Genomic DNA, 22,026 nt, shown 5'->3' with positions numbered 1-22,026 from the left:
AAGAGCCGTTACTTTAAACACCCTTGCTCTGGATTGGCTCTTTGGTTGCTATGATACTTGCGGTCGGTACATAGACAATAATGAGGTAAAGATGCAGTATTCAATAACTGCATTTTGTATTGCGTTACAGTGGGGCAAAAAAGTATTTAGTCAGCCACAAATTGTGCAAGACAGAGGAGCCTTTTAAAGAAGAAGTTACAGGTCTGTGATGATGATGAAAATGATGATGAAAATTACAGGCCTTATCTTTTTAAGTGGGAGAACTTGCACTGTTGGTGGCTGACGAAATACTTTGATGTTTTAAAATACTTTTTGAGACAATAAGTTTAGCAAAATGAAAAAATACAGTCTGCTTTTTTTAACTATTAGATAAAAAAATAATAATAAATAAATCTAAATCATATGAACAGATTTGTAAACTTTGTGAACTATGTTTTTTTTCCCAACTGATATAAATGATTGTGTTAGGAAATACTGTGATGTTGATATTTTTAGATATATTGAACAGCCCTAGTACAAATGATGCTAATACCACACAAAAAGCCTCAAATCTGCTTCTTGTTTATGAGGCATGTTACCAAAATATTTTCTGCACAATGTTAACACCTAAAAATGTTAATAGGTTCAATATGGTTTAAACTACAAGCAGCAGTGCAACCAATACGTCATGTGGCCTTTGAGGTTTGACTCACCTCTTTGTAGTGCTGTCCGTCTGACTGATCAATGCTGTTGTCCTCAAATCCACCTGCTATAAACACAGAAAATACACTTTGGTTTACATTTATTTATATACAACCATCTAGTGCTCTGCTGAAGGATACAACAGCAGGATGTAGTGCTGTCTATCCTTCATGTTAGGATGTAAACAATAGAGATGTTACATTACATCAGATGCTTGTTTCCATGGAGGTAGAAAAGTTGAAAGCTATCCTACGGAACATTCCAGGTAAAACATGAGACGCGGGTGGCATACCATCCACCAGAAAAGTTACAGTGGACATTAAAAGCCATAGTATATAACTTTTTTAGACAAAATTTGACTAAAATAAATGCATGTTTTTTTTATTGTTGCTGTTTTGTTGCACTGTAAAACACCAACTGACTATTATTCAGCCTGGACAACCTTCTACTGCAGGTTTCAACGTAAATGTTGTTCCTATTTGTCTTCCACTGTTTGGCAAGAAACTTACTATATCCATGGAGAATGTTTCCAAGTGCAGTATTAACTTTCTATTTCCAACTCAATTCAGTTCAAGTTTATTTATATAGCACATTTAAAACAACTTCACATGGCCGAAGTGCTTCACATAAATGTCAACAAAAACATACAGATGCTACAATACATAGGAAAAGTACAATAAAGCACCAACATATCCTGTCTACTTACTATTAAATGCCAGGAAGAAGAGCTGGGTTTTCTTAAACTGTGTTAAAGACTGAGAGGATCTGACAGGCAGAGGGCGCTGTTCCATTGTCTGAGTGCTGCCACAGAAAAGGCTCTGTCACCTTTGGTCCTGACCCTGGCTTTGGGCAGAGCCAACAGGTCAGCTGACCTCTGACCTCAGGGCTTTGGGAGGAGTATAGGGCTGTAGTGACTCCTTCAAATAAAGAGGACCCATAGAATGCAGATATTTAAACATAACATTTTGAATTGCACCAGGTGTGAAACAGGAGCCAGTGCAGGTTGTACAGCACAGGCGTAATGCCGTCTCTTAGTTTTGGTGAGCAGATGAGCTGCAATGTTCTGGACATTATGTGAGCGCTGCAGGGAGCCCTGACCCAGCCTCACATACAAGAAACACAATAATCCAGACACAATCTTATAAATGCATGGATTGAATTTTTCAAAATCCAGTGAAAGTTTGGACTTTAGCAAGGAGCCTCAACTGAAAGAAACTGAACTTTATGACAGAGTTAATATGCTTGTCCAGTTTGAACATGGAGTCAGTCACCCAAAGATTCCTCATGGCAGGGCAAAAATAACCAACAGAGGACCAATCACTGTCATGCCCAAGCAGTGGGTTAGTTTGCCCAAACACAGAGTCAGTGTTGTGCATGTTTCCATGGAATCAAGCATTTGATTTTCCACCTCCAAAAAGTCCATTTGTAGACACTAAGTGTAGATTATTGTGATAATATTGATAATGTGGAAGTGGGCCCTGAGAAAATGGTGATACTGTTGTCATATTGCACACCTTTCTTTTAGTCAGTGGAAATACATGAATACAAACAGCTCCGTATCCACTTAGCAACTCCAATTAAGAGCTTATGCAGAAAACAAACACTGGACATGCTTCTCAAAATCCTCGTTTTCCCATTCGATTTTTCCACATTACTGAGACAAATTGCCTCTAAAACTTTACAGATGTAGACTCAGCTTCAGCAGAAAGCTTTCCCAATAAATGACTTTAATTAAGAGCTTTAAACCAGGCACTTAACTCTCATGGATCTAGCCGCTTCACCAAAAGCCAAAACACTGATTACACTTAGACATTTTGGTGAACTCCGAGTCATTCCAAACCGATGCGTTATAGCAACAATTCTAGTGTTTATTTCTTCTAATGTTTGATTTTGTGAATACAAATGTATTGCTCTGTTAGATTTGAAAGTATAAAATGAAAATATAAAGTTGGTTATTAAAATGGCACATTCAGACCACCCACAAAAAGGGCTTATCCACAGGGAGGTCCCACCGGCAACAATTATTAAGAGTGAGTCATGAGTACCAGGCCCTCCAAGCCACTGAAGCTCAACTACTGTTTCATGTAATGGAAGAAAGTACAAAGTAAGCGTGTACTTTTATGTTTTAGCTTTAGAAATAGGCAACTACTAATTTGATTTTATTTCATAAAATCTATTAAATAATTATAAAAAATGTCTGGCTAAAAAGGGCTGGGTGAGATGATGAAAACTACATCAACACTTCAGTTTTGAATGTCTAAGGGTTTTAGTTATTTTGACCCATAGAATACATGTTTTCACATGTATGGGTGACAGTAGCTCCGTTTGTGTTTGTCCACTGGTTGGTGTAAACAACATGATGACAACAACATGCACAGATGAATACTGTCATTGTGTCCTTGGGCAAGACACTTAACCCCACCCCCACCTCATCCCCAGTGTCTGTGTTCACTGGTGTGTGAATGGGTGAATGGTTCCTTAATGTGGCCATTTACCATTTTATTTTCACAACCTTTATTTAAAACCATAAAATACAAACACAAAAGCGTATGACTTCTGCTAAATATTAAGCTCAATAAAAGAGAGATGAGGTAACTTACTGTCTGGCATGCTCCTCGTGTCATAGTCACTGGGTCCTACAAGACACAGAAGTAAACAGGACTCATTGAATTACAGTGATCACAAAACACATTTATTTATGAACTTGCTGAAATGTCAGAGGACAAATGAGTTCTTGTATAATGTCAAAGATAACAAAGTCAACTGGAGTTTCCCTTCATTGTTATACAACAGTAGCATGTCACATCAGCCACACTGTTGACTGTTCCTTTCTCTTGATGATTTTCTCTTGATTAAATAGAAAATCTGAAGATAAACCTCTGGAGAAACCAAAATATCAATGGAGATACTTGACAGTTGTAGATGTGTGCTACATTTTGCATCACTAGAGTAAACCGATGCACTTACAATGTAAATCTACACACAAAACCAACTTCCTCATGTTCATTATTTTGTTTAAGTGTATCCCACCGTTAGTCTAAATAGTGTAGTGAGACTGCTTGGCCTGTAGGGGTGCTGTAAACTATACTAATACCGTGTTGAAACGTTAAACTTAAAGTGGGACACCTAAACTCCCTCCACAACCACATTTCAAATATAGACACTAAACTGAGCAGTACCTGGAGGACTAAAGAAGAGAATGAGAGGAGGGCGGGCAGGATCTGGGGGGAATAAGGAACGGTGTAACTGGTCTAATGGGTACTCACACTCGAAACTCTCCCTTCTCCAGCTGCTGGCAAGCCAAAATACCTGGCTGTAATCAGGGCAGTCTTTTGTAATGTCACCAACTACTTGAAATCGCAAAGGCCAATGAAGACAGTGTTATTCGATGACTTTAGAATTATTTCATCGATTCATTACAATTAATACGAAAAGTTTAACTGGTTATCTCTTGTATCTCAGTACTTTAAATAAATATATAAACACACATATAAATAATTAATATAAAAATATGGATAAACAACAGCTATGGTCTAAACTAGGTACTTTTCCTTTTATAACATCTTTGAATCATAAAATAAAATCACCCAAATCAGATGCAGAATTAGCCTGGAAAACGAGTTGATTCTCTGTAGTCAGCATCCCCCCTGTAATTGAGTTAGTATGTTTTTCCTATTGGCCCGTCTGCGTACAAAGCCTGTGTTGTTTATACGGAGGCCTGGCCGTGGACACTGCGGATGACACCAGTGGATCGTTAGGGGCCTGGCGGACCACTGCTCCAGACCCAGAGAAAGAATGTGAGAGTGAAGTCATGCATGTCCTGCTTAATCCACAGATCACATGCAGCGCTCAGGATTGAAAAATGACTGACTCTGCTGCACATTAATACAGATTATTTTAAAACTACTAGTGCAGGGACATCATTTAAGTACATATGTGTTTGTGTTCAATAGTTATAGTTATGCTCTCTGCTTATTTCTACATGCAAAATAATTTTAAAACTCTATTAGTGCAGGGAGATTACTGCCTGCTTTTCCTGAAATGTTCCACAGTATAGCTTTTACACGTATCTGCTGTGCGTTTATTTCATTTCAGGTATTTATTTATTTTTTTCCAAACATATCGGCGTCAGTAGCTCAGTTGGTGAAGCGTTTATGCACTGATCTAAAGGTCGGCGTTTGAGTCCCGCTCTCGACATAAACGTCAGGTCGGTGGTGTGATTCCAGTTATCGTTGTGTCCTTGAGCAAGACACTTAACCGACGTCGCCCCCAGTGTCTATGTGAGTGTGTGTGCGAATCGGAAAGTGGTTGCTTGATGGTGGAAAAGCGCCATAAAAATGTGACTTATTACCATGTCGTTGAAAAACATGCATTCTAAGTTGTGTCCCCTCTCCACAGATCTTACAGGTATCATCTATTCATGCTATACTATAGTACATTCCAGGAAAAGTATAATATCTCCTTGGTGATAGGTGGCAAACCCTCTACCAGAAAAAGGCGGTATAACATATTGAGTACATTAAATTGTGATTTAGGCTCCATAAAAATGTTATATGATTTTTCTTGGCACGTCCCCCAGAGTATAATGAGAGTAAGAGTATAATGGGTGAAGAGGAAAGTTTAATACATGGAACTGGCATACATATAAACAGCTTTGTGATCTTATTCCAGCCCTTGCTTTGTGGACATGTGACTAGCCGCTCACACGCCCGCTCACCTCTGCTCCGGATCCCAGAATACTCGACAGTGACGCAGCATAAACAACTCTTCAAAGCCAATTGATCTACGGATGTCATGATCTCATTTGGTTTAACTGAGAAAGTCTGTTGGAGTCACATGTTTGATACGCTCCACTGTAAACAAGGCTGACCCAACACATCATAAACTGAATTATAACCAGTTTACCTCCACACTGAACCAAGACTGCGTATCTGACCTGTTTCAAAGTTCAAAAACGTCTGCGTTCACGTGGGAAGAATGAACAACTCCTTGGCCTGTAGGGCTGCTGTAAACCAGGACAGTGATGAGACGTTTCATTTAAAAAGCCTGTATTATGCTATTTTCTGATCTACGTTATAGTGTTTTTTCCTCATCAAAAGTGTATCTGGAGCTTTTTGTTTCATTCGCACACAAACGCTGCATATTTTGGCTAAGTTCTCTGAAAAAAAAAAAAAAAAAACTCCAAAAAAACCCCAAAACACACTGTTCCACCTCGTGATGTCATCATGTGGTAATACAGGAAGTGTTCCGCTGTGTTTCAAACTCCACACACCTTCACTAGAATCATTTGGATCATTTTAGCCCTGGAATAATAGTCAATCTTTACTAAACTAAAGGTAAAAGGAGCTGATAACTTGAAAACCACCACTTCATGACATCACAAGGTGGAACAGAGCATTATGAGCTTTGGAGATGTTACAGACTGATAATAAAGTGTTACTCAAACATGTGTGAGTGACACAAAACACTTCAGGCATGTTTTTGGCAGGGTAATGACATTATAACATGGCTTAAAGCTCACAAGAGTCAATTTAGTGTAACTTAGACCTTTAAAGTTCAAAGAAGTAGTTCTGGCACAGCTAAGAATGACATTTTGGCAAAAACAATTTAACAGTGTGACAGAGGCTAACCAGAGGAGCCGAAATGCAACTGAATTGTGTTGTTGGCTAAGCTTTTCCGTTCGCTGTAACACAAGCATCTAACATAAACGCTATTTCCACACTTTTCTAGCTACGGAAAATATCTCATGAACTAATGCATGGATTCCCTATGGGCCAAGCTGTCTCTGGTCCAATGGTCAGCTCAGGACAAGAGTTTGGACATGAGCACAGCTGTTTGGGGACTAAAACTTCCACAAAAAAGAGAAAAGCGGAGATTAAATGCTTCTGACAGATTTGGCACGAGTCTGTAGATGGAAAACTGTCAGAGAAAAGGAGGACATTTTAATCTCGTGACTTTGAATCATGGGAACACAGGGTCTTTCAAACAGATGGCAACAAGTGGAGACAAATGTGCAGTGAAGACAAATGTGAAAGAGTTGGGTTTGTTTTTATAGAATTATTCCAAATGTACTTCCTTTAAAATGATTCAAATGGACAAGTGTGAAAGATTTTAGCAACTACCTTTTTGTTCGGGCTGCTGTTTGGCCTTGTTGCAGCAATGGGTGCCCAATTTTATGTAATGGATACTTTGCAGAGACATCATGCACGGGTGTTCTTTATGTATGTCTATGGTGAAATGTTCAGCAGTTACCATGGAAACACAATGCACACATTGGCAAACACAGACAAAACAGTTTTAGCACTGTCAGAAAACTACAAAATGGATTTAAACAACTCATTTTCAGGAACTTGTGATCAATAAAAGCGTTCATGGTTTTGGAGATTTTCAACAAACAGGTGAAAGGGACTAAAACTGATGACAGAACAGTACGAGTCAGCTCACCTGCTGTAGTTCCAACTAAATCAGTTATTTCTGGTCAGATTGTGTTAAAACAAAGCTCAGATTAAAGCCTAACTTGACTAACAGAGCTTCAGACGGAGCAGTACCTACAGTTAGCATCACATCCTGAGGGAATGTTAATGACATCAGCTGCAATGATTCACACTAATGTCTTTTTAAAAGGAAAAATGGCATATCTATAATTATGTTAGATTCTCCAACGTATTGCAATACAATATTGTACTGTGAGATTTGTATATTGTAAAATATATCCATATGTGTAGCATGACTTTTTAGGTGGTACAATTTATTTTAAAAACACAAACTGTAAAAATATGAGCTGTATTTGGTACTTCGGTACATTCGAGTTGGAATGACTTGAAGCTCAAAGCAGAGGACTCCACTTGGACTTGTGGGCCACTGACTCGGGACTTGAGTTATTTTGTCGTGTAATCTGCACTGAAATTGAGCAAAGGATTATGGTCTATGCAGTTCCCTCTGTGTTTTAGCGATTACTGCAACAAAACAATGACAATAAGAACAGCAGCTAAACATTTATTGTAGCAGTTGATGCAAAGTATCAACAGGGTTTGGGGATCCTTTTCTGAGAAATTTTGTTCAAATTTGGTGCCATTTCCTGCAGTTTGGTGGGTAGTCTTTAATTTGATATCCAACAAATCCAGCTAAAACCTTTGTTTTGCTGGACTGTCTCATTTTCCATGTGTTTTCAATGTCTGGAAAACATGCCAATTATTTTCAAGGACTTCTAGAACATGTGGAAAACGTGTGATGATCCTATAAAAAATCTGGTGTGCAAACACTGTGCATAGCTTTTACTGAAAATAACATATACAGAATAAAGGAAGTGTATATAGATTTACTCTGGGCTGGGCAGGTTACAGTTTGCGTTTGACCTCTGGTGGACTGATCAACTCATGATTAAACACAGAGTTATATGTGTCCTCTTATACAATGATGAGGTCATTTAAAAAGTCCCAAAGAAGATTTCCAACCAGCGCACACAAAGCACATTCTGCCTTTGCCTAACCTCAGTTCAAAGACTTTCATTTCTGGAGGATTTCTTGTGCTGATTTTGACGGACTTATAGCTGTGTGCTGTGTAAGTCTGGCAGGCTGCACTGACCTGCAGCTCCTCTACGGGGCTTGTAAAAGTCAGGAGCAAAACAGATGGAAATTTGTGAACATTTCTAACAGAGAGAGAGGAAGAGAGAACGAGAGAGGAAGAGAGACAGAGGGGAAGAGAGAGGGGAAAAGAGAAAGAGAGACAGAGATGGAAAGAGAGAGAAATAGAGAGTATCAAATGATGCCAGAAAGTAAACACGGAAATAACTTAAGGGGCGTCCATCTGACTCATTTATTGTAGATTCAGTGGTTCAAAAAATATTCAAAAAGTAATATTTTTGTCTTGATTATAATTTAGAGCTAGGTTATGCCTTCTTATTGTTTTCTGGAAAGGCAAATAAACTCCTGCTCAGCATCTCACTTTGGTTTGGTCCTGGTTTGAGCCCAGTTTAGTCCTGATGTAGACCCGGTTTGGTCCTGTTCTAGTCTTGGTTTAGTCCTTGTCTAGTCCGGTTTAGTTCCAGGATTAGTCTCAGTTTAGTCCCAATGTGTGAATGCACCTTAAAAGAAGATTTAAGTGTTGGTATTAGGGTTAGGCAAAAAAAATTAAACCTTTTTGGCCTATAGAACACTGCTATGTATTGTTTTTCCTTTTTGACAATGACCAAACAATTACTACTACTACTTATGCAATATTTAAAACTGCAGACCATAATATGTTCAATCTAATCTGAGCTGTGCTAGCGTAAGGAACGTAGCTTAGACATGACTATTTGGCCCCAGACTGAAATAAATACTCAAGAGGCCATTAAGGTTAACCTCTGAGAGAAACGGGTGTTTGTAATTCGCATTTTTTGTTAAATCCTATAAATCCCTCCAAAGGCCATTGAGAATTACTTCCTTTTGTGTCAGCAGCACAACAAGCATAAAAGAATGTGGCTAGCCATGCCCATGTTGGTTGCTAACTTACACGAACTGACAACACCAACAATGAGTGTAAATTCAATCAAGAAACCTGCATGAAAGCCAGTGGTGGAAAAGTGGAAAACTTGTAAAGTACTGTACAGTAGTTCATTGTTTATCAGGTTCTAAAAATAACCCGCAATAGGCAAAATCCGTGAAGTAGTCAACTTAATTTTTTTACAATTATTCTATATGTTTTTGTCTGTAAAACCCCTCACCACACACTTTATACACTTTTCTCACACAGGCATTAACATTTTCTCACATTTCTCTCTTGTTTAAACTCTATTTATTAAACTAAATTTTAAAGTGGATACTTTTTACTTTTACTACACTACATTTTTGAACCAGACTGAAAAAAGTATTTTTTATTATTGTTTGCTGAAAAGGCAGAGGGGTTCATAATTTGAGCAAACACACATATAAAACCATCGATTCAATTGTTTCTGTTGAACAAAACCCAGCACAAATCTTTATCAAAATCACTACATCTGAAGCCTTATAAGACCTCAAAATCTGTGTAAAATACTTTTACTTTTTGCATTTCAACAGGTACTTTAATACTTTTACTTGAGTAGATGTTTTGATGAGATTTGCGCCGGTATCTTCACTTTTACTTGAGTAACAAAATTGAGTACTTCTTCCAGCACTGATAAAAGCATACTAACTGTGTAAAATATGTTTACTTTTTACTCTTTAAGTACATTTTTAAACAGGTACTTTAATACTTTTACTTGAATAGATGTTTTCATGTGATTTGCTCCGGTATCCGTACTTTTACTTAAAACTGAGTCCTTCTTCCAGCTCTGATAAAAGCTGATGTTAACTGTGTATCTCACCCAATCAGTCAAGCTCCATTTTGCCATTTCAAAGACCTGCTCTCGGTAATTTAGAGGTCATTGTCTTTAGTCTGTTCTATACTCTTCCTTATCCCTCAAGTCAAACCAACTTGATCATATAAATTCAATAAACAAAGCCTTTTCATTTGGCTCAGATCTACGGTTATATATTTTTTCACGAGTGTCATTCCAGCCGCACACACCAAACAGTCAATTCAGCATTACTTCTTGACAGTGTTTTAGTTTCACTCTGTTTGACAAATGATCTTTCCCCTTTGCCCCTCACCTTAAACCCTGAGGTTAACCTGCACATTCTTAAGATTGTAGACCACATTGCCAAGTCCAGGCAGAGAGAGGCATTTTTAGACACCAAGCAGGCACCAATTTACAGATGTATCAAATCTGTATCAAATCATAACTGAAACATCCAAAAAACACAAAATATCATTAACTTGTCTAACGTGTAATTTTTAAAAACCTGAAAAATGTATTCTGCATAGGTCAATGTGGTATGAAGAGAAGTATCAGCAATTAACTATCTTAACTATCTAATTTATCATATCATTTAATCATTATTATTATTTTTTACTTCATACTACATTACTACTTTTTACTACTTTTTTTTTGCATTTTTTGATTTTGATTTTTATTCCTATATTATGCAAAATAGATTCATGTGAGCTTTAAGTCATAATCCTGTTACCTCATCAAAAACATACTCTGACTTTTGTTTCACACATGTTTGAGTAACACTATTATTAGTCTGTCCACATCTCCAAAGCTCAAAATGCGACGTTCCACCTTGTGATGTCATAAAGTGGTAGTTTTCAAGTGAACAGCTCCTTTAGTTCCTTTTACCTTTAGTTCAGTAGAGATGGGCAAATCCAGATCTGAAATCATCCACATGATTCGGTGTGTGGAGTTTTACCCATGGATCTATTAAAATAACTGGACAGGGTGTTGCTTGTTTGTAGCTGTCTCTTGTTGGACTAGTGCCCACTCATTGGTACTGCAAAAAAAAAAGTCCCTCCTGCCCAGAAAGGATATTTTCACATAGAGCGAAATGTAATCGCAAACTGCTCGTGTTCGGCTGACAGGGCCCCGACAGCTTTCACAAAGGTCGAATTTTGTGGTGATTTTCACCTGTTTTCAGATCATGAACTTTTTCTTTAACAAAATGCTTTTTAGTCATCTACACTCTATGTCCACTCTAGTTAAGCTCACACACTGATTGGTTAGAGTTGTCATGTAGTACAAAATGTGAGGGATACAAACGAGCCCAACAGAGCCACAGGTTTCAGAAGCTCCTGGAAGTATAAACATGATCATTTACCGTAAATTTCGGACTACAGAGCGCACCTGATTAAAAGCCGCACCAGCTAAATTTGAAGAGAAAATCAATTTTGTACATATATAAGCCGCACCTGAATAAAAGCCGCAGGTTTTCATATTGTAACATGAGATATTTACACAGAAAGACGGTGCACTGACACGCTTTTTTTTAAACTGTGCCTGAAAATTGGAACCAACACGACAACAACACGGGATGAACACATCTGCAGGTTTAGAAAATAAAACTGCACCAAAACGGAAAATCTGCTTTTATTTCCTCTGAAAACTTTTGTCGTCTTTTACATTGACCAAGTTGGATTCATTGATGTCGAGCTTACGTGCAGTGGCTCTATTTCAGGAGTCTGCAACCCGCGGCTCCGGAGCCGTATGCGCCTCTTTCAGCCTTATACTGCGGCTCTGCATGGCTGAAGTGTATTTTATTTGTGTTAGTTCTTTTTTGTTGTAGTTTAAATTGGAAGATTATTATGATCTTAAAATAAAATTATATTTTCTTATTTTTCGTTGCTCAAAATAAGCGTCACACTCGCGGAACAATGTTCAAAACAAACACCGCTCACGTCTCACGTCTCACAGACACAGACACAGACACAGCTCACAGTCCTGCGTAAAGAGCCCTGATTTTCAGACGCTGTGCGCACAGGGGTCAGGAGCAACTTTGGCCCGTCCCTAATGACACACTAATAAGCTCGTCCATAGATGTATCATGAAAATCCTGCTGGAAATCGCCACAGAAATCTATTTGATGTAGTAGCAAGTTTATTATCTGCTCTTGTCTCCGCGGTGACGTATCACGTATAACACATCAGACACGACGCACAAAAGTAGAGCCACAAGCGAGTGAAAATGAGCCAAAACAAAAGTCTTTGGAGAGCTTTTAACAAAGGGGAAAAGGACAACTGAGGAGCCAGAAGAGGAGACTACACCTCCAAGAAAAAGAAAGATAAATTTAACAGACAATGCCTACTTAAAACCTGGGTTTGTCGCTGCAGGTGACTCACGCGCACAGTCCGCTCTACGTAACATACGGGAAAAGCAAATAAGGCAATGAAACCTTCAAAACTGCTTTGGCACATGGAGAATAAGCACCTGGGATTAAACGATACGCCTTTAGAGTTTTTGAAAGAAACTGCGGAGCAGAGTAGACATAATCACATAATCAGCGCAGGGCTCCCTCTGATGCAGCGGTTTGGTGAGTTGTATTTTTTTAATGCACTTAAGTTGTTTTTGCCATATTTATCTGCCACGTGTAGAAGGCTTGTCCGTGAAAATAAAACCCAGGGGCCGTTATCCAGTAAAAAAATCCATAAATAAGCCGCACTGCTGTACAAGCCGCAGGGTTCAAAGCGTGGAAAAAAAGTAGCGGCTTATAATCCGAAATTTACGGTAATTATTATTTATTATTCCCTTGTCTCGTTCACAGCTCGCTCTCGTCGCTCAAAGCCTCATGAGGAGGTAGCTTAACTGCACATGATCCATGGGCAGGAGCGGATGTACCTAGCTGCTAAAGGCTAAACTTTCGACCTGCGCCATTGAGCACGGCCCTTTGACTTCAATGGGCAGCCATGATTAGTTTTTTATTGTATCATTTCCCTATTTTGTCTTTGGGGAAAATAGTGTGAATTTTACTTCTAAAAATACAATTTGTGTTCAGTATTTCGCCCCATAGCTGTTCTTTAATGTCACAACACGCTTTGACCTTTGTCGTCTTCAACCCCAAACCTTGAAATGTAGGTTAACCTGTGCATACCTGAGTCTTATTACCAATGTATGGGACATTTTAGACGACAAGCAGATACTTCCTTGCCTGGGATCCAGAATACAAACTCTCCTCGTTTTCAGATGGGTGTAACTGACAGGTGCATTAGCCAATCAGGGACACGCGTGGTCTGTCCGTATTAGAAGTAAAGGAAAAAATATCACAGGGGGATAATAAACACAGCGGATTTCTGCAGTTTCAATGAGGTGAGATAAATTAGACCTTAATTGTAAATCATAGGTGACAATGAGCTCCGTCGTTCCACATGTGTCAATGAAACAACAAAACAAATCTGACTGTGTGATCACGTTTGACCTTGAGACACAACGGAGGACATGGGGACCAGACTGATATCAATCTCCCTCTGCTCCTCACTCACCTCTCAGTTCACTCTCTGATCCACTGGGCTCTCCATTCAGTCTTTTGAACAGTGACCTCATGACCTTTGCACTCCCGAAGCGCTTGAACCGGGCACGCACGTTTTCATGGTACCACTCCAATGTACCGATCTTCAGCACCCTACAGAAAAACATAAGGTGATTATTTAAATTCTAAATGCAATTATGATTCAGGTTTCAAATTCTTTCAAAAAGTGTAAAATGAAAAAAAAAAAACAGTCTGTTAAAACTGATCCCTCCATTATGGTATCGTTTAAACTCTGTCTTAAATAATACCATAATGCAGTCATAACAAGAGGCTTTTATTGGTCCACAGAGTCTTACCGAACCTTTTAGAAATCCTTTCAGGTTTGTTTGGATTATGTAATAATAATAATGCATTTTATTTATAGGGCGCCTTTCTGGGCACTCAAGGTCACCTTACATACAATATATACATATACAGACAGTTAAAATCAACATTTATGAACATACAGTTAAAAGCATTCAGATAAAAAACATTGAAAAAGGACAGGGCAGGTGTGGATTATAAAGAATATGCCAGTCTGAACAAGTGGGTTTTGAGTTTGGATTTGAAGTGTGAGAGTGTGTCAGTATTGCGGAGGTCAGGGGGGAGAGAGTTCCAGAGCTGGGGAGCAGAGCGGCTGAAGGCCCTGCTCCCCACGGTGACAAGCCGGGCTGAGGGAACAGAGAGATGGAGAGAGGAAGAGGAGCGGAGAGAGCGAGCGGGTGTGGCAATATGGAGGAGGTCTGAGAGGTGTGGAGGTGCAAGGTTATGGATGGCTCTGAATGTGTGGAGCAGGATTTTATATTGGATGCGGTGTGAGATGGGGAGCCAATGAAGTTGCTGTAGGATCGGTGTCATGTGGTTGATGGAAGGGGTGCGTGTGATGATGCGAGCTGCTGAATTCTGAACCAGCTGAAGTTTATGGAGTGTTTTTTGTGGGAGACCAAAGAGACGAGAATTGCAGTAATCCAGGTGAGAAGTGACAAGGCTGTGTACAAGTACAGCTGTGTATGTAACTCTTTCATTAAATGGTCTCATAACACTTTAGAAATCTAAGTGATTATAATTCAGGTCTCAAGTTGTTACAAAAAGTTTAAAATTAAGAAACATTTTTTTCTATGCTAATATGTTGACTGACATCACCTTTATAATTTTTTTTGGTAAAATTTGATAAGGAAATTGTTTAGAATCTCTACAATTTTGATTGTACAATGTATCCATGGATTTCAGAGAGATGAAAATTAGGAGCATTGCCATAGTGATTAACAATTCAAAGCTAAATGTTACAGTGGTCCCCGGTTTATGGCGGGGGTCACGTTCTAAAAATAACCCACAATAGGCGAAATCCGCGAAGTATCAGCATTATTTTTTACAATTATTATATATGTTTTGCGGCTGTAAAACCCCTCACCACACACTTTATACACTTTTCTCACACAGGCATTAACATTTTCCTCTTGTTTAAACACTCCAAAAGTTCAAACCGTCATAGATTTAAAAAAATAAGCATAGTATTATCGAATGAAACCAAAGATCAAGACCTGTTTTCAGGCCCAAACATTTGTTTGAGAAAGAAAAATATAAACTTTTTGCTATACTGTAAATAAAAATGATGGAGATACAACATTTATGTAAATTTGTCTGAACACATTCTGTACTGGACAGGAGACACGGCACGGAGGAGACTGATGGACAATGGTCTACAGTCCAACAGCCAATCAGGACGCACGACACAATGGTCTACAGTCCAACAGCCAATCAGGACGCACGACACAATGGTCTACAGTCCAACAGCCAATCAGGACGCACAACACAATGGTCTACAGTTCAACAGCCAATCAGGACGCACAACACAATGGTCTACAGTTCAACAGCCAATCAGGACGCACAACACAATGGTCTACAGTCCAACAGCCAATCAGGACGCAGAACACAATGCCCATTCATACACTGTAAAAAAAGCATGTAAAATTGCACAAAAATCTGCGAAACAGCGAGACCGCAAAAGGTGAACCGCGATATAGTGACTGGACTAAAAAAATGAATGCACAAGATAAAAGGGATGCAAGAATAATATGCCCTTTCAAAACTGCTAAATATATTGTTTCCATATGATATTTTAACCAACCCTGTAAAAAATCATAAAAAGGTTCTATGTTCTTTGTTTACAGTGCAGCACAAGCTACAATCTTGGCAGAGTTTGTTGTGGTTTCAATTAAGACCCTAACAATCAAACTACTTTTAAATATAGTTAATGTACAAAATTATAATCCAAGAGCCATATAAAGTGCATGGCAGGCTTTGTTCATGTGGAATATGTTAAGCATCAGCAGAACATGACGTTCTCCAGACACGGGTCAGTGAGGGGCCAGTGCAAGTGCTCTGTCTTAAACAATACCATAATGGAGCCATAACAAGAGGCATGTATTAGGTTTTACTGGCCCACAAAGTGTAGTCTCGACGAAAAGAGAGACAATTTTACAAGACATTTCAGGAGTGTATGGATTAGGTTTCTCTTTCATAAAATTGAAATATGTTTATAAAAATTGGCATAATTGCGATTTTATTTGACCAAAAATGGAAGATGATCACAGAAAACACACGGGGAAAGGATAATTATAGAGGTGAGGTCCCAAAGCTGTGAGACTAAACTAATAATGTCTGCAAGCATTGAAAGTAAGTTATAAAAATATGTTTTTAAGGATAATAGGATAGGGAAATGTGAAAATGGAAAAATGCATGTCCTAAGACTAGTAATATTAGTAGTAAGAAATTACTCAAATAAAAAAAAAAGATAAAGGAAGCCACACCACAGTGTTTTTAAAGCACAAACATTATGTTCTTGTGGATTTAATTCTCTTTTAAACAATGGGTCACCTTGCGGTTAGCATTTAAAATTTTCTAACTTAAAATAATGTCTATGTTTGGAAGGTAACGCCCCTTCCCGTCCACATAGCCGCATTAGCCGGGAGCGGGTGTTTAGCAACGCTGTCAGTGAAACCAGTTGCTAACGCTAGTGGGAATGACCTCGGGGGAAAGAAGACGCCTGATTTGATAAAATAAAATACCAGGATCATGTAGAGCAGGTTAAAACAAACATCTTTAGACCAAAATGATGAGCCAAACAGCTGCAGTTACTGAAAGAGGACCAACAGAAAGTGAATTGGGGCCAGAGTCGAGGGCCCATGCTCACTTCCTATTTGAACTACAGAGGCAAGCAGGTTCGTTATGTCCATTTATATACAAGGTCTATAGTTGCATACCTGGTCATGTGGCAGGGGTGGCAGACCCAGCCCTGCTCCTTCTTGCTGTAGTGGCTGCAGCTCTTGCACACAGACAGGGCACAGTCCAAACACTGGACTTTGTTGATGACCAGGAACTTGAACGGTTTGAGACAGCGGATACAGTAGGACTCTGTGAGGGGGGTCTGGTGAAGCAGCTCCCTCTTCGTGTCCTCCTTCTCAATCTTAGTCTTCAATTCTCTGTGGTTAGAACAAGGGAGATTATTAGTGCCACAAAAACACATGTAATGACTTTAGTTTAGTTAACGATATCACAACTGAATAGACATGGTATAGACAAGAGTTTTTTCATGAATAACTGGACATGTATAGTAAGTATTATTGCAATATTTAATGGTAAAGTATAAAAAAAAATCAAATTTCACAAACATAACCTATTTGTGTCGCCAGATAAGAAGTAAATATTAAATTTAGACATTGTTTACAGGCCATTGGGATGTTGGCGTAGATTGGCAGCCACAGTCAGAGCTACAGCAAGTCACTATCACCAAATGTCAACGAGGGCACACTCAGACTGAGGCTTTTGAGACAATGTAATAATAGAAGTGGCACCAAAACAGCAAAGATAATGAATTGGTGTTAAGCAACAAGATTAGGGTAACCAGATTTTCAAAATTAAAACCTGGGACACATCCACGTTGGGAGGGTTCATATAAATAAAATTGTGAAAATAGCCCATAACATTGTCCATTCTCAGTGCACTTGTGTCAGTCATAATCTGAGGGTTTTTTCCCCTTATGTTCATATTCAAGCACCCTTTTCTTTATTTTAGCGAACAAAAGACAATATATTCCACTCTTTACTGTTGGCGGGGTTCAAATTGGTCAAAAATAGAGACACCTGGGACATTTCTTGTATAAAACTGGGACAAATCAGTGGTTTTGGATAAATCTGTTATGACAGGGGACACAGGGCTCAAAAATGGGACTGTCCCGGGTAAACAGGGACGTCTGGTCACCTTAAACAAGACTGAACTTCAAATCAGTATGTGCTGGCTGTTAACCTAACTAATCTTGTGAGCTGCACAATATTACGCAATGAAACTGAAAATCTCAAATGACAAGTGCAGAACTAGCAGTTATTCATCAGTTACCTCCATGCCTCCTAATTATTCACCGCAGTGACTTTAAGAATGCTTTTCGCAGAAACCAGTGCAGTGAGGGGAAAACTAACAACAACTAGCATGCTAACACGCACTTTCAGATTATCGGATAGCGTACTTATTTTGATCTCGAGTGCTGCTTATGGGATATATCTGCACTGGGGCAAGACTAATTTTACTCAAACACAATTGGTACTTTGAAAAGCCTGGAATCTTTGATTGTCAGTGTATTTCAATCTTCTCTTGATTTTGAAAACAAATTGCAAACCTGAATACTATGTAAGTGTTGGGCGACGAATGCTGCGTACACTGCATTTGGGTGTATTTGAAGGTGGGAATAAAAATAATAAATAAATAAATAAAAATAAATACATAAATAAATAAATAAAAATAAATACATAAGTAAATAAATAAATAAAAATCTGCCCTACTATCTGTTTTCAAATGTGCACGTTAAACATTTAAATAAAAGCTAAATATACTATAATGAAAACAACATGGTAATACAAAGCACATTTACTCTATTTCATATCTGTGCATTCTGAGCTACCGTCTGCTGATATCTGAAATCTAAGCATCCCACTCAGCACTATACACTGACTGTAGTACATTCAAATAACAAGTCCCAAATGTGTGAGAGGGGATGGGTGGAGAGTAGCACTACAATGGAGACGACACAACGGCATTTTGAAGCACTTTTGTAAATTGAAGACACATTTAAAAGTACAAATACGTTTCTTTGACCTCTCACGCAAACAGCTGTGGGTCATTTGGAAAGAGAAGTATCATGTGTTCAATCTGACCTCCACTCAAACCCAAACAACACAAATAGTCACTTCAGGCACGAGTAAAAAGAGTCCAAGTGTAAATATGGAGCTGAGGAGGTGGTATATTGAAAAGAAGAGTGCTGGCTGTATTCAGTACACGTTGCGCCGAAATGGTCACAATTTTATAACGTTTTTCCAACTACAACACACTCAAACCGCTTTACATTCACACACACTTTATACACCAGTGTGCGCAGACAAAAGCAACTAGAGCTGTGCAATTAGTCTCATTTGAATCAAGACTTCTAATGATCATTTTGCATTTATATTTGTTTTATTGATCAACAGAAAAAAATAAATATATCTTGGCTTTTTTTTCTCATCAGCCAGCCCTACAAGACACTATAAAATTCTTTGGATCAAGGAAACATTTCAGTGAAGGAAACATAAAAAACGTTACTGGCAAGTTAAGATAATGAGATTATTAAAACCACTCACCGCTCTAAAAATGCAGTGCTGTCAGTTATTATATTCATGAGTTGCAACTTCCTGTGAAATTTTGAAGACATTTCACCATTCAAAAGATAGAATACTTTTGGCCAAATTTACATAAATGTTGAATCACAGTGTGACTCTGAAGTGCTGTATGTTTGCAAATTGTTTTCTCCTCGACAAAACCCACGATGTCGATGAAACGTTCTGCACCGACAAAGACGCCTACGAAGGTTTGAACTTTGAGAGAGTTTAAACGAGAGAGAAATGTGAGAAAATGTTAATGCCTGTGTGAGAAAAGTGTATAAAGTGTGTGGTGAGGGGTTTTACAGCAAAAAACATATAGAATAATTGTAAAAAATAAAGCTGATACTCGGATTTCGCCTATTGCGGGTTATTTTTAGAACGTGACCCCCGCGATAAACCAGGGACCACTGTATTTGTTTACAGCTATAGCAGCCAGGCCCGTCGGCAGAAATTTCAGGGTCTGGGGAAAGAAGTCTTACATGTATCCCATTCTAATATCAATTATTAGCGGGGCCCCTAAAACTCTGAGGCGCGGGACAACAGACCCCTTTGTCCCCCCCACATGATTGCCTGTGATAAATGTTTTGGAAAATTTGGACTCCAACTGAATTCCAAAAAATAATTGTAATAATTGTTCCGATATTTGTTTAAATGGCTATATAATTCATGCTTTCATAAGTTGCGTGGCATGACTTGCCAAATGAGCCATAATATGAACGCGCGCGTGTTAGCATTTAGTTATGTGGGAGAGACAGATTAAATATAAACTCAATAACAAGAAAAATAATATTCATATGACACCAAATGAATAGGAAAATACAGAAATATATTCCACATGGTGTACAGTCATATGAGTTTTGCTAGTATTACATCATCACCATAGCAACACAACACAAAGCACCCTTGGCTCTACATGTAAGTATCTGGTTTATTTCTGCTCCATCCTGTTTGTTTTGTGGGATTTATGTTTTTTTAGTAAATAAACAGTGGAAAAATAGCAGCAATATTTTGTGGTGAGGAGTTAACCAAAACACACACTGTTCTATGTACTGAAGGAGATCAGGGACTTCTTTAAAGGCGTGGTACCTGATTTTTGCTTGTTCTTTTTAAATGACCTTGTTACGCTCTTTTCTCATCTGTTCGAATGTTGCTTCCTCATCACAAACAGACCTGAAGTTGTGTTTTGTTTCCTTCACACATGTTTAACACACAAACCCTGCATATTTAGGCTCTGTTCTTTCTCAAACTGATGCCTGATCACAGTAAGACTGCACTTTCTTCTTTAGCAAAGTGTCCTTGTGCAAGACACTTCACCAGAGTCTGTATTATTATAAAGCAACTTTTGAGCGCCTCGAAAGTGTTAAGAAAAGGCATTATTATTATTATGATGATGATGCCCTCATGCCTCCTCCTAAACTGGCCCAATTGATCAGGAAGTATTTTTACTACAAACTGAAGAAATTCTACCTCTATAACCTGAATAACATCGCATTGCACTGTGACACAGACCTAAAAATAATCTTCCAAGTCTTGTTAAAGGTACGATGTCTCTGTCAGACCAGTGTCGATACCCTGTATCGACACTGGTCTGTGGTCTTCAAATATGTTTCAGTATGTGGCCCTGGGGGAAAACACTTTGGACACCTCTGCTTTAGAAAGAACACTGAATAACTGAAAACATTTTAACAGTGTCTTTCATCATGACGACTATATTTAATGAAGAAAATGTATGCTCTCTGTCACCCACTCGCTTCTTCTCTGTCTTCTTGTTTAGATCCTCCGCCCTCCCACCGTCCCCTCTTCTCTACTTCTCATTCCCTCATCTTTCAAGTATGAGGAGGATACAAAGGCCCCAAACTAACCTTTGAACATCACTAGTTGAATAAAATAAGATATGCCAAACCTTTATTTGTCCCTCAATGGAGAAATTACTCTGTTCCAACTCAAAGTTCAAGAGCAGCAGATTACTTTTAAAGGACTTAATAATAGACATAAAATTGAACCCAGAGCCGGTCGAGTGAAGCTCTGAGGTGGTTTTGAGTGTAGTTATGTTCAGTGCAGAATATGGATGAGGACAAAGAGCAGTTCAAGTGACTTCAGTGTAATCACTTTGTCTACCATGATCTTACTATCTTACTAAACCGGGACTAAACCGGGACTAAACCGGGACTAAACCAGGACTAAACCGGGACTAAACCGGGACTAAACCAGGACTAAACATGGGGAATCAGCATTTCAGTATTATGCAGCTAAAACCTGGAACATTCTTCCTGAAGATGTGAGACAGGCCTCTACTTTGACAATGTTTAAATCCAGGCTCAAAAAGGTTCTATTTATCTGTACATACGACTGAAAGGGTTTTATTCTGCACTTTTCTCCTTTAATGTTAATTTTATGATGATTATTTGTGATTATTTATGTTTCGATTTGTTGTATTGTGATTTCAATGTCTTTCCTATTCTGTAAAGCACTTTAAATTACTTTGTGTACGAGTTGTGCTGTACAAATAATAACCTGCCTTGCCTTTAACACAGTGACTGAAAACCCACCTCTTCTCCCTGGCATTTAATACCAGCCAGACAGGACATGATGGTGTTTTATTGTTCTGTTACTATGTATGTGCTTATAAGTGAAGCTGAATTTAGCTGAACCTAAACTTAACATTTGAATGTACCGTGTGTATTTCAAGTACCAGCACCAAATTCAGTCCTTTTAACTCTCATTTGTCTCGCTTCAGTGTTTAATATCAGCTAGAGCAGACAGAGCAGAGGAATCCACATTTGGCCTGCAGGTTCACACAGACAGCAGGCTGCTCC

The 22,026-nt window shown here is 38.6% G+C and overlaps 1 protein-coding gene across 4 annotated transcripts in view; it reads right to left on the bottom strand.

Annotated features, from left to right (window-relative positions):
• The window catches only part of mlphb (melanophilin b), a 47,915-nt gene that overhangs the window by 17,194 nt on the left and 8,695 nt on the right, over positions 1-22,026 (bottom strand). For all 4 annotated transcript variants that reach the window (XM_055230516.1, XM_055230515.1, XM_055230517.1 and 1 more), the window contains exons 3-6: positions 16,784-17,002; positions 13,495-13,634; positions 3,282-3,317; positions 693-748 (exon numbers count right to left, since the gene is read on the bottom strand). In XM_055230516.1, the coding sequence (XP_055086491.1) occupies positions 693-748; positions 3,282-3,317; positions 13,495-13,634; positions 16,784-17,002 (451 nt within the window). The remainder of the gene's footprint in view (positions 1-692; positions 749-3,281; positions 3,318-13,494; positions 13,635-16,783; positions 17,003-22,026) is intronic.

This window comes from Periophthalmus magnuspinnatus, chromosome 21 (assembly GCF_009829125.3).
Source record: "Periophthalmus magnuspinnatus isolate fPerMag1 chromosome 21, fPerMag1.2.pri, whole genome shotgun sequence".
NCBI lineage: Eukaryota > Metazoa > Chordata > Actinopteri > Gobiiformes > Gobiidae > Periophthalmus > Periophthalmus magnuspinnatus.
This window is presented reverse-complemented; position numbering and strand designations above follow the sequence as displayed.